This window comes from Marmota monax, unplaced genomic scaffold (genome assembly GCF_021218885.2).
Source record: "Marmota monax isolate L192 unplaced genomic scaffold, Marmota_monax_Labrador192_F-V1.1 WCK01_AAM20220418_F8-fsc00083, whole genome shotgun sequence".
NCBI lineage: Eukaryota > Metazoa > Chordata > Mammalia > Rodentia > Sciuridae > Marmota > Marmota monax.
The window spans coordinates 2,907,472-2,921,328 of NW_026692848.1; the positions used below are offsets into that span (position 1 = coordinate 2,907,472).

At 49.7% G+C, this 13,857-nt stretch overlaps 1 protein-coding gene across 1 annotated transcript in view; it reads left to right on the forward strand.

Moving 5' to 3' along the window:
- The first annotated feature begins 4,918 nt into the window (after positions 1–4,918).
- Pde10a (phosphodiesterase 10A) overlaps positions 4,919–13,857 on the forward strand; it is a 534,453-nt gene continuing 525,514 nt past the window's right edge. The window contains exon 1 of the mRNA XM_058580935.1: positions 4,919–5,297. Within this exon, the coding sequence (XP_058436918.1) occupies positions 5,192–5,297 (106 nt within the window). The 5' untranslated portion in view covers positions 4,919–5,191. The remainder of the gene's footprint in view (positions 5,298–13,857) is intronic.

Sequence of the window (13,857 nt, forward strand, 5' to 3'; positions counted from 1 at the left end):
AAACAGAAACCATGGGGAATGTATGGCAAACCCTTGTGGAGTGGCTTCCAAGAGATATTATTAAGCAAAAAACCATCCTGGAGGATGAAGAGTTCAAGGTCAAGGTTCCAGCAGCTTCCTTCTGTGTCATCACGATGCCGAAGACTAAAAAAGCAAACCCACTCTGGAAAGCCCTTTGTAGTGGCGTTAATCCATGCATCAGTGATCTAACAACCTCTCATTAGGCCCACCTCCCAACACCATTGTATTGGGGATGGAGTTCCCAGCAAATGAATTGGACGGTCAAGTTCAGGCCAGAGCGTGGTGGAACATCAGCTCTTCCACCAGCAGGTGTTTAGACAGCAGTATTCTTTGTCAAGGTAGGCTACTTTGCTTTTGCTTTTCTTTTTGCACTCTTCCTTGGAAGCGGTCAGAATAAACACTCTATGTGTCTGGAGATTTCTCTTTTCAAATGAGAAGAACAGGTAAATGATCTTCCAAGAAAAGGGCAAAGGGAAAGTCTGGTTTGGGGAGCAGCACCCACACCAAAGCTAAGCCCTTCCACACTTCAGGAAGTCCTAAAGCTGCCAGCACGTCTTTTATTTCCAAAGACCTCGCTGAGGTCTTAGACAGTCCCTGGAAGCAGCGACATGGAGTGGGGAAGTAACCAGAAGAGGCCAGGGGAAGGGGGAGGGAGTGGAGGCCAGGGGAAGGGGGAGGGGAGTGGAGGCCAGGGGAAGGGGGAGGGGAGTGGAGGCCAGGTGGAGCCAGCCACACACAGAGTCCAGGAAACATCCCAGGAAGTGGCACTGCCCGCTCCAGGCTCCAGCTCACATGGGCAGCTCTCCCCTTCCCAGGGCACAGGTGTGATGCCTGTTTGCTGACACAATGCTCTGTGATTGGATTTGTTTGCTGCCTTAACATGGGAAGAGTGAGGCTGAAATAAAGGAAAGGAGTACCGGAGTCCTCACAAAGACCTGCGCGCACTGACACAGAGCAAGGGGGTTCTGGCTCATCGGAAGGCTATGGGTTTGGCTATCACTGGGTAGTGGAGAAGCTACCGGGAAGTGTCATGGCGTTAAATTGTAACAAGATGGTCTGGCTGTTACTTTGAGAACAGCACTGAGTGGGTGTGAGCAGAACAGAACAGGGAGCAACAGTGACAGCAGCACCCCAGAGATGACTGGGGTCAGTGGAATAGTGAAAGGCACTGGAGTCTGGCAAGGTAGAGGGCCCAGGTGGAATGGGGGATCAGGAAGGAGGAGTCAGTCTCACTCCAATGAATTTGGCCCAAGGGCAACAAAGAGAAGAGAAAAACTGCAGCAGGAGCAGGTTTGTGCCGGGATAGAATCCAGAGTGAGGATCCTGTTGGGTTTTAGGTGCCTTCTAGTCACCCAAGAACAGCTGCGGGCTGGATCTGAGCCTGGAGTTCAGAGGAGAGGACTGAGCTGGATCTCCATATGTGAGAGAGATCAGCACTCAGACAGTCCTTACAACTACAAGGCTGAGCAGGGCCACTAACAGAGAAGTAGTGATGTGAAACTAACATGTCTGTGTTGAGCCTTGGGACCCACCAACATCAAGCAGTTGGGAGATGGGGTCAGCAGATGTGACTAAGAGAAAGACCTGGAGGCAGGAAAGGCATGTTTCTGGAGAGTGCAGGGTCTGGAAGTCAGGCAAAGGATGGGCTTGTTTATAAAGATGGAATGAGGAGGTGGGTCCAAGGAGGTTGATAAGGAGGATGAAATAAGTTCCGCTGAAGATGGAGCAGCATAGAGCAAACATGGCTGGTGGAAACAGCAGTCTTCCTAAGAAATGTTCTCAGGTGGCTTCCAGAGCCACAGAAAGGGGAACCCAGAGTCAGAGCCTGGGCTTGCTCCAGCCTATGCTGAAGGGAAGCAAGAATCAGGGGGAGGGAGGCCCCCGCAGGTGACCACTGCCGGCCAGGGGGACAATTGTGAAGGTCTCCCCTCCTATTGCAGGATGGACTCTAGTGCCCAGCTGACCTTTTTGGGAGGCAGGAACACCAGTGGAGAAGGTATTCTCCCACCAGCTGGCCATGCCTAGCTCCTAAGAGCTCTGTGCAGTTGGTCACTACAACCTGGGCATCTGTGGTCACTGCCCCAAGCAGAGTCTTAAGATAGCAAACGACTCAGCCTCCCTTCAGCCCCGGTGCCCTATATCCTATAGTAGCCTTTAGATTTAGGGAGCTCCTGCGGTGGGTGGGTAGGGAGCCTCAATCCTTTAGGTTCCTGGGAGAGACTTGGGCAGCTCACAGCCTGGTTTGTGGCGCTTTGATCCCAGGATCCCCCAGGGTCCTGTTTGGGCCTCGGTATCCCGCAGCTCTGGTAGTATCAGCTCTAGTAGTATCAGCAAGCGTGGTCCCTGAGAGCCGGGCTCAGGTGTGGAACCCGCGCTGTGGTCTGCACACCCTCAGGACGCGTCCTCCTCCCAGGAGCCGCAGCCCTGGGTGCTCTGGGGTGGGGGCGCTTGGTCCTGGGTCATTGTCGTGCTCAGTGGGAGGTGATATTCTGCCTGTGCCACGTGATCCACCCCTAGCTGTTGCTACCTTCAGGACTGCAGAACCGCCCTAGACTGGGTCCCCAGCCCGGTTCCCCACGGTGAGGGGCTACGCAGACTCCAGCGTGGTGCGCTCTCTTGGCTACTGCACAAGCAGATAAAATGCAAAAACGAAAAACCCATTAGAGCAGGTTCCAGGAGGGGGAAGGGCAGACCTTTGACCTCTTAAGAATGGTCACTTGGGGGTCCTCCCAGGCGCCTAGGCGAGGATGCGTGTCTAGGCATGGAAAGAGCGCCCCTTGAAATGGCGACGCCTCTGCGGACCGGCTGTCCCAGCTATTGGGCATCCATCCATTCATTGCGACTCCCTGAGCGGTGGCCTCAAGACTCTAGCCGAATCTATGAATGGGAAGAGGAAAGAGAACATGGGCTCTTTCCACTCCCTGCTCCCCCGCCCCCCTCTCCCTCCAAGCGAGTGAGCTGGACAAAGTGACAGGGGCGGGGGCATGGGGCCCTGCGGGGGAGCGCAAGAAGGGGTGCGAATCTGGCTGGAGACTGCACTATTTATATACTCCGGGGCTCCAGGACAAAGAGGGCAGATCGGAGTCACCCCCTTCCCCAGCCCAGCGCGTCTCCCCGGCTCCCTCCCCGCTGGCTTTGATTTCATCACCCCCACTCCCCCAGGCTGGCAGGTGCGGGGGTGGGAGCCGTCTCCGCGGGAGCAGCCTCGCCAAAGGTCCGGCTGCTGACGTCCGAGCGCCTGCTCCTGTCAATGAACAGCAGCGGCAGCCTGGGGACTGTTCTGGCAACGAGGCTACAGACGTCATCGCCTCCTGTTGGACGCGGGGCGGGGAGGGGGGATATCCAACAGCATCGCTGGCTTAAAGGAAAACTCTCTAAGTTCCAGACAGCCAACGAGGGTGTTCCTGAGAGCACATGCACCCCCAAATGTCAAGTGTGCGCACGGGCACACACAGTGAACACGCGTGGGCACACGCGCGCGTGCACACAGGCGCACACACTCGCACACATAGTCTACTCATAGGTGTGTGGGTCCGAAGTTGCTGCCGCTCGGAGCTTGATGTGAGATGGACTGGTCCTCGTTGGCGCTCAGAGCGCTCGGTGCTGCCTTTCTGGAGACCCCCAGATGAACAGGAGGGAACCCCACACACGGTTTAGAGTTCTCACTCCTTTTCAAGATCAGCGTGGAAACCAGAGTGCTCTAGCCCTTGGAATATGCCGCTGCGTGGAGCAGAGAGCAAGCGTCTTGGACAGGTCCCGAACTTGGCCACCCCTGCTGGGCAGCTTGCATGTGCAGCCCGGGATGGAGTCCTGGACCTGCCGTGCTCCCGCGCCTTGCCTCCCCTGCCTCTTTTGAATTTTGAACTAGAAATGAAGCGGAAAGCAGATACGCGCTTGCCGGTAGTTTGGCGGGTAAGTTGATGATTCCTTTTACTTATCGTTTAACCCTTGGGAGTCCAGAAAAACTTAATTCCAACCTTTTTTTTTAACTAAAAAAAAAAAAAAACTTTAGAGCATTTCCCTCCATCCTTTTTGGCAATAAGAAAATATGTGCTTGTGTGTGTGTGTGGGGGGGGGGGAGGTGTTGGTGGAACTGCCTGAGGGGCTGGGCAATGAGTGGAAGAGAATAAGAAGAAATGAATTACAAAGCCGCAGACTCAGGGCTGGCAGAGAAGGCACTAGTGCTAGCCTCAGGGCTAATGCTTGACCCAAGGAGTTTTCAAGCTCCAAGTTCCCAGGGAGGACTCCGTGCCAGCTGAAAACCGCAGCGGCTGTGGCGCCAGACCCGCAGGTGCCTCTCGAGGCGGCCTGGAGAAGGACTGGCGTGTACCTCAACTTCCTTCTTCCTTCCCATTGCCTTTCCCCGGTTCTCAGTGGGGCAGGATCCCCCTGATCTTGCCATCCCTGCCTCTGCCTCCCCTCTCCTCTGTCCTCCCATCCCCAGCCTCTTGGAAAGATCATATGATGTCATGGGGGAGGAGGGGTCCCGAGTCCCCAGCACCCAAGAGCGTTGCTCCTGAGTCCTGCAGCCCTTTATTTTCTTCATTCCACTCAGTTTTTTGTTGCAATCCATTGAAAACACACCCCCACCACACACTGCACACATGGGCTCCCAGAACAGCCAGGAGATGGCTCCTTCCTTACTCACAGGGCCAGGAGTCCCCCAGATAGCATCCACCCACCCCCAAATGAGGAGGGAATCCGCAGAGTGCCCGGGAGTCTCTCCTCCCTGGGTTTGATCTCTCCTCCCTTCCTGGTTTACCCCTCTAGTTGAAGGAAAATGAGGAATGAGGAAGGAGGGAGGGAGGGAGGGAGGGTGAGAGGGAGGGAGGGGGAGAGAGAGAGAGAGAGAGAGAGAGAGAGAGAGAGAGAGAGAGAGAGAGAGAGAGAGAGAAAGGAACAGCCCTGGAGTAGGGCTCCGCTGATGGAACTGATTGTAGATTTCTGCACCGAGTCCCGGCCCCTCCTGCCTTCCTGCCACTCTAGCGTCCCTTCCCCTCTTCCAGCAGCAATTTCTCTCCATCTCCCTCCCTGGTCTCTCTTCTCCCCACCCCTTTCCTCTGCACCTAACCCCCTCCCCTCCACCTAACCCCACCTTCACTCTCCTCTCTGAGGGGGGAGGGCCAGGGGGTGGGGAAAGAAAACCCCCAAACCCCAGCCCTGGGCAGAGATGTCGAAGAAACGCAAAGCCCTCGAGGGTGCAGGAGGTGCAGGAGAACCCCAGCTCCCAGAGGAGGAACCCACTGCCTGGTTTGGGGGCAGCAGCGAGGAGCAAGGTAGGGGGAGGGGGAGGAGAAAAAGGAGCACATGCAGGAGAGCCTGGGAGTGGAGAGCCTTCCGCCGGAATGCCCAGCCGGTCCTCTTCAGAGCTGCCTGTGGCAAGACAACTCCAGTAGACTTTCCCCCCACAAACGGGATTTTACCCTGTGCCTTCAGGAAACTGGGGGTGGGGTGGCATGAACTGATTAGGCCTGTGCTGGGACCCAGATCTGTGTGAACTTGAAGCTCTGTGGGGGGGGGAAAGGGAGGCTGGCTTGGGATGGAGAGGTGGCCGGAGGTGGAGGAGGCCAGGAGGCACTGGCTGGGGCTGGCTGGCCATCTCCCCTCCATGCCTGTCCTGCTGTCATGTGCACTGGGGTGGATGAATGGCCCTGTGGAGGTGGGTGTCTGCCTGCAGGACCCCTGTGTCTGCAGGGAGGGGTGCTGGTGCTGTCCCCCTAGTGTTGGTTGCCATGAGGGGCAGCAGGGAGGGCCACTGCCTTCTTCCATGCCTCTCCAATCCAGGGATGCTCAGGGTTGCGTCATGAGGAATCTTTATCCCCTGCACAGGCAGGGCCCTCTGCATCCTCCTGAAGTTGGAGGTGAGGGCTGAGCAAATGAACTGATGTGTTTGATTCAAGGGGAGATGGAGTGGGGAAGCAGTTGGGTACTTCTTTGCCTGGAATAAGACCAGTGGAAAAGTGAAGATGGAGAATTTCCTATGGAAACAAAAGTGATCCTTGATATCGGATTTCCACATAAAAGAAACCCAGACAGACACCTTTTATTTCACTTAAAGCATTCTGGATTTGGTTAAAAGTAGGCCCAAATGAAGTAGGCAAGCCTTTTCTGGGCTGTAGTTAAAATGCAAAGGGAAAATGAGCCAGATGGGAAGGTTTGGTTGTTGGTTAAGCTGTGGAAAATGAGGTGGTGAAAAGACACGTGGGGCAGCCATCCAAACCCAGGCAGGTAGGCAGGTAGGGAGAGCAGCTGCTCCTGTGCCCCCTTTCCTTCTGTGGCCCGCCTGTGCCTCAGATGCTGGCAGGTGCAGACTGGAGGAGAGCGTTGGGGCAGATGGGCTTGAGTCTCCAAAATGGAGTCTGTGATTCTTCTTTGACATCACAAGAGACATGAAGTCACAAAAATTCTTCAGGCACAGGAAATGTGCATCTCTGGGTGCCCTTGGAACCTTTTGCATGGTCTGCATGCATTTTAAAGCCAAGTGCTGGTTTTTGGCTACCCCTGGCCCGTGCAGTTTGGTTTTAGCAGAAATAGTTGAGAACAGTGCTGCCCGCTGACCTCAGAAGAGGTGGTATTTAAATGACTGCCTGTGCTTTGACTTCCTTTGTTCGGTTATGATATTAGAGCAAAGCCAGGGCATTTCTTAAGTTGATTTTACAGATAAAGGGTATTGGTAAGAAATTAAATGTTGCAAATGGCTCTATTGGTGTGGTTGGTCGTTTTCCCACTGGGGGGACAAATTCAACAGCTACGTGTGCCGTATTGGTTCTGACCTGGGTTGCTCTGGGAAGGTGCGCACCCTTTTCTTTAATGTAAGGACTAATGAATTCTGTGGAAACTCATGTCACATCATGATAGGTAGCAACCTGGAAGTACTCTATTATCATTATTAATGAACATGTGGTTGCCAGTTCTAAGAAAAGAAGCAAGAATTGTATCTCAACAAACATTTCTCATCCTTTTGGTGGAAATGCATGATGTTAGAACAAAATAAAAAGCTGTGCTGTGGGGGCTGTATACCAGCAGCACGTAATCTCTGTACCCCCAGGTAATAGGCAACGGCAAACACCTGTATCCATATTAATCAGTGATTATCTTAATTTTGAAATAATTTATTGTACGATTTTTTTTTAGAACTTAGAAAGGTCTAAAGATTTTATTATAGCCTTTGTATTTGGTAAATAAAAAATTCTGCTTGCTAACTGCCTGGGAATGTGTCACTGTAGAAACCATTAAGGGACCCAATGTCAACAGCCATGTCACTATGAAGATCTTAATTTGAAAGTGGGAGCCAAGGCAGATGCTTTGTGAGGTAGAGATGCACTGTGTGCACTTGGCATGTGGTGTGTGTGAGAGTGTCCCATTGTCAAACAATGGGAGAAGGGACATCACTGGGCATGATGTTGGAGTGACAGCTGGTGGTTGTCATGACCTCTGAACATGGGAAGAAGCTGGGGTCCTCTGCCTCTCAGACCCAGGGCTGCTGCTGTTCCTATCATGTAAGGCCAGATCAGCACCGTGTACCCTGGAGAAGGAGAGGGCTGACCTCGACCACAGGGGACGTGTTTAAGTTCTGACAACTTGGAAGGCAACATGTTTGTCCATTTTAGCCTTAAGGTAGAAGGTAGCATGTGTTCCACGAAGGCCTTTGGAAGGGGGGTTTCAGTGGTAGCCCTTGATTCGATTGACTTGATTTCAAGACCGCCCGCCTGCAGTTTGACTTGATGTGAGATTGCTGGAGAGGAGTGTGACGGGGACTTTGAACATCAGAACAAAACCCCTTCTCATGCTCTCACCTTCCATGGATCTGTGCCTGGTGTGCGTAGTCCCTGGATGCACTCTGCAGATGTCCCCTCAGCCCGTGCTGATGTTTCTGGCTGTGGTGTTTTGGTACATGTCCTGTTAACAGTTTCTTTTAGAAGGTTCTTTGTGAAGATGAAGGTAGGAGCCTCAATGGATCATTGTGTGTGCACACGGATGATTTGGGCTTCCTTCCTGACCTTAATAGATCCATCCTAGTTAATTTAACTGGGCAAAAGGGGAGATGAAGGCTGTCATCCTAGATTTGGTGAACTTTTTTTTTGCATGTCCACTGAAGTTATTTGATGTGTGCACATGCAAGTTCACGTGCCTGTAACATCATGGTGGAGTGTGGTCCTCCCGTGGGTCCCAGCTGGCTCCGTGTCCAGCACGTGTGCAGAGGACACTGTGGAAGACATCTGTGTGCAATGTTACACTTCTAGAGGTTTTGTCCCTGTAATGTGGAGAAATTTGGTGTGTGAACACACAATGCCAGCTACAATTTTTATTTTGTTTTGTTTTCTTTGGTGCTTTGATCTTAGGCTTAGAGTATATCACTATGTTCAGGTAAGCATGAAAACTACGGGCGTGTTGGAGACTGTAGGGAAGGATCCGTGATGAAGAGATTTCTGATTTTTTTCATTTTCTCTTCATATTCTTTTCCTACTAGTCTCTTTTCAAACCATTATTATTTACTTAGGGACTTTGGTCAAATCCAAGATACCCCACTTGTAACTCTACACTAAGATGTAATACCAAACCTCACTGCCCGAAAGATACCTCTTCTTGGCAGAAGCCTGCTCTCTCAGCCCCTGGGGTTCTTGGAAGTCCATCTCCACTCTCCCCTACCCCACCCTCATCATCCTGTATTGCTTTATCTTCAAGATTTAACACCCATTGCTTTTAACATTCATGGCCTTTGGATATGAAGTGATGTCAGTTGCCAACTCTGTATTAAACTGACCTACAAGTGTTTTCAACACAGGTAGCTTCCATTTGGGATGAAATTGGCTGAGGTGCTCTATAGTCCAGCTTCCAGGGCTCCTGTCCTGCAGAGTTTGGAGTCATGTGACGGGATCCTCGGAGGGAAGGAATCCAGGGAGGTCTGGGCAAACTATTCATGGTTGGCATTCCCGGGATTTCTTAAACCACAGTGACCCCTTGATGGGTAGCATTCTGTTGTCCGATGAGTCAGTGGCTGGAATAAACACAGGGTTTCCTATAATAGTGTGCCCCCCTGATTCAGAGTGACATGAGTTCACAGTTTTCCTGCTTTACTAGTGAGTGGCTTTGGGACACTCAGGAACTGGGTGAGGTCAGCAGAATCAATTCCACAACTTGCTAAAACACTGACATGTAGATTGTTAACCGACCTTTATCTGTGAGAGCCCCTAAAATCCGCTGGGTTGATCTTTCCAACAGATTCATGTTTTTAATAGAATTGATCAAATTGACTATTTTTGTATGTTATAAAAAATGCTTTTCTTTCTTCTTTTGGTGTTTAATTGAACATTCTTAATAAGCATAATAATTATATCCCAATTAACAGAAATCTTAGGCATGGAAATAAATTTCAAAAAAGAGAGTTCTCTATTTAAATATAACTTTAAATAAACTAAACATTAGAAACACATTCTCGGTGAGCAAAAGAAAAAACTGGAGTCTGTCATTTGTATATTTCACTTAACGTCTTCGTGGCAGCTGCAACCCATGTGCTTTACACCTGGGCTTCTTCAATGTGCCAAATAGAAGAAGTACGGAGGCTAGCTGTGACAGACAGACCACCAACAGGCAGGGGGGCAAGGTGGCCCCTGTGCTGTGGCCCCTGTGCTGGCCCAGGTCTGCGTCCTCGATGCTGCCCCGGGACAGCAGAGCCTGACTACATACAGCACTCCCCGAGAGTGAGTGCACGTGGGCCCTTCCGCGTGGGCGCTGGACCCTTCTGCAGCAGGACAGCTGTGGTCTCACCACCACCTACTATGGGCATCACACTCGTTACCTCAAAACCATATGGTGAAATGGGCCCCGTCGGCCTGTTTAAAGATGGAGCAACTGAAACATTTGGTTGGTAGATGATGGAGCTTGTGTTCCACCCTCAATCTCTCCTGCTTTCCAACTAACTGACCAAGCTGCTTCTGAGCTCCACAGAGCGTAGAGATCGCATTCCATACCACACACCAGCTCCTCATGGTGCGTCCTGCCTCACGTGACCCATCTTAAAAAAATCAGTAATGTTCAGACTTCAGAATACATTAGAATCACCAACTGCTTATGATACACAGTTCGCTCTCTCAATCCAACCCAATATTATGATTTTAGGTCTATGACAGAGCCAGAGAATCTATATTTTAACAATGTTCCTGTCTTCCCTACCCCATAAACTCAAGTTTATTTTTTCATTTATAAACATTTACTTAGCATTTATTATGTGTCAGGCATTGTTATTAGAGTAGTTGTGAATTGTCTTACTATGCCATTACTTATAAAGGCATCTAAAATTTCTTCCACCACCTTTTTTTTTTTAAATTTAATTTTATTGGTTCTTCTTGGTTATACTAACAGTAGAATCTATTTTTTAAAAATATTTATTTATTTTAATTATAGGTAGGCACAACATCTTTATTTTATTATTTTATTTTTATGCGGTGCTGAGAATCGAACCCAGTGCCTCATGCGTGCTAGGTGAGCACTCTACCACTGAGCTACAGCCCCAGCCCTAGCTAGAATCTATTTTGATATAATTATACAAGCCTGGGATATATCTTATTCTAATTAGGACTCCATTCTGTGGATGGGCACGATAGTGGGGTTCACTTAGGTATTTTCATATGTGTACATGGGAAAATTATGTTAGATATATTCTGCTGCCTTTCCTATTCCTATTCCCCTCCCTTTCTTTCTTTCCCCTTTATCTAATCCACTGAACATATCAGCAAAAACATTTGACCTTTGGTTTTGGGGACTGGCTTATTTCATGTAGCATGATAGTCTCCAGATCCATTCATTTACTGGCAAATGTCATAAAGTTACTGTTCTTTATGACTTAATAATACTCCATTGTGTATATGCATCACATTTTCTTTATTCATTCATCTGTTGAAGGGCACCTAGGTTGGTTCCATAGCTTAGCTATTGTGAATTGAGCTGCTACAAGCATTGATGTGGCTGCGTCACTATAGTATGATGATTTTAAATCCCTTGGATATATGCTGAGGAGTGGGATAGCTGGGTCAAATGTTGGTTCCATTCCTAGTTTGTTGAGGAATCTCCATACTGCTTTCCAGAATGGTTGCACCAATTTGCAATCCCACCAGCAATGGATGAGAATTTTCTTTTCCCCACATGCTCGACAACATCTGTTGTTACTTGTATTCTTTTCTTAATATATAAAAATGAGTGGTTTACGATGAACATTAAGGAAGGCACGATTCTTGGAGGAAGATGTCAACACAGAAGGAAAGCAGCGATCACAAGTGCGTGTTCTGGAGTTTGGGGTGAAGAGCTGCCACCAACGTGGTTTTAGTTCTGTGATAGTTTTTTTTTGGCTGCACAGAGAGAGGCCACTGCCATCTGGGGCCCAGTAATGTGGAGAGGAGGTGAGTTTTGGGAAAAGAACTAGGGTGCAGAAGGGAATGGTGGTGTAGGCCTCGCTCCTGAACCTGCCCCTTTATTGATTCAATCCAGGAAGGAAATGATCTCTGTGTTAAAGGAAGTCAGCATAGTGGCCCTGTCTCCTCATCTGGCCAGATGTCTACGGCTTCGACCTTGTGAAGAAGGATAAACCTTCATTTAGCTCCAGCCTTCCTGGTAACAAATGTCCCCTCACCCAGAGGAAGGGCACAGGGTGGGAGATGGAGCTGAGAGCAGGGAGCCCTGACCCTGTGGCGGCCAGCACTTCTGATCTCCCATAGCAGCAGCCAGTCTTTGCAGGAGTAGGAATGTAAAGCTGTGTTCAGGGTCCTGTGGCCAGCCCTTGCTGCCCCCCAGAGGCGCACACCTCCCCTCCCCTCCAATGCAGGATGGGACTGCAAATAAACAGTCTCCAAGTTACATAACAATCAATGTCATGCTGCTTCCTGGGACCCCCCAGGCCAGACCCGGGAAGGAGGGGGACATTTCTTTTCAGGTAAGCAGAAATGAGCTTCTCCTTGTTAGCTGCAGGAGGCCTTTTCATAAAAAGAGTTGCTCAACCCTGTCAAGAGTGTCTGAGGTTCTCTCTACCTTGGTGAATACAGGGTGCCACTCACTGTGGCCACAATGGTGACAGTATGGGTTTCATTTCGGAGGTAGGAATATGTAAACATGTATGTGTGGGGAAAGGGTCAAATTCCACGGCGGGGATGGACTGATGGGACTGTCCCTCCATCCCTTCCCGCCCTCCTCGAGGTCACCAGTGTCCCCAGGTTGTCCATAGCCAGTGGGCGCATCCTGTGCTGTAGGTCTGTGCACTTGGAGTCCCTGTTAAACACAGCATCCTCTCGCACTTTCTTCTTCCACTGGGCTCCTGCACTTACCTCTGTCTTGGGACCCCAGCAGCACGTGCAGGTCCACCCCATGTGGTACCTTCCTCTGTAAGGCATCTGTGCTACCGTGTTCTGCAACCATCTTAATTAACCCTTTACAAATAGCAGTCAAGATAACTAGTCTTTTGTAATAAGCAACCACATAGTTCTTTTGGATTATCTGTGTGCATTTTTATGCTGATAAAGCCTTAGATATGATAATTGGGTCATATCGTTTTGTTTTGCTTTTTGGTACCAGGGATTGAATTTAGAGGTGCTTAACCAGTGAGCCACATCCCCAGTCCTTTTTATTATTTTATTTTTATTTTGGGACAGGGTGTCACTAAGTTGCTTAGGGCCTTGATAAGTTGCTGGTCTTCCTGCCTCAGCCTCCTGAGTGGCTGGGATTACAGATGTGCACCACCACACCCAGCAGGGATAACAAATTTAAACTCCACCAAAGGACAGCTTGTCCACATTACCCCAATCTTCTTAGGCAGTTTGAGCTGCCATGGACATCAGGTCTGGGAGACTCAGATTGAGGTACATGGCAAATCCAAGTGCTCTCCTCAAAATGATGGAGACGATATTTGAGATATGAACAGTCCCCAGTGTAGGGCACGCAAACCTATGGTGGACTTTAGGGCCTGTGGGACTGTGTTTCTTTTCTCACTCTTTGGTTATAACAGACATTGGGCTGGTCAATGTTGTGTTCTGCTCATTGCAGTTATAAAAAAATAGACTCAGGTTTGTGAGTTTGCTGTAAAGTAAACACTGGGGGAATTTAAGTAACGAAGGAGAAAGGATGGTGTTATTAAAATGCATATTGTTTACAAATAGAAATACTGATGTTCTTTTTTGGGGAGATCCATGGAAAGTTTAATTAGAGTTCTCTTGACTTCTAACAAAACTGCAACGAGTCTGGATTTTACCACTCTTACACATTTTATATGTTTAGAGTTGTTAATTTTGTCAATGAGTACGTTAACTCTAGGAGGGCAGCATAGTGGTGACTGGTGTGTTTGCAGGTGGCTTCTTTGTCATGCCCGTTGGGCTAGCTCAAGGTGGGCACTAGGGGACTTCTTGTTGGATGAAATAGGGGAGGGTTTGTAAGTGAAGCAGCTTGAGGCACTAAGTATCCCATTTTCTAGTAACCAAAATCCCACTTGGAAATGCCTCAAGATCTGAAGGAACGTGTAGGTCGAGCTGTCAAAGTCCCTCATTTGTGCAAGAAAATCTTCTGAGACTGAACACACACAGGTGACTGACACACAGCCTCAGGAATCTGTAAAGGTTTCCTTTAGGACTGGATTTTAAGTTGGGAATGGGCAAGAGAGAAGCACTGCTATCTCCCCATCTGCTTCTGCCCCTCACCTGGGCCAGCCGGAAACAAAGCTCCTGTGGTCTTTCCCTGGGTGCCAATGGAGGCCAATCCACGTGAGCCCTGGCCTGTTCTCATGGACCCTCACCTGGCCCACCTCCCCAGCCCAGCTCCCTGCTCTCAGGCTGCCTCCAGACCTGCTTGGGCCAGCTC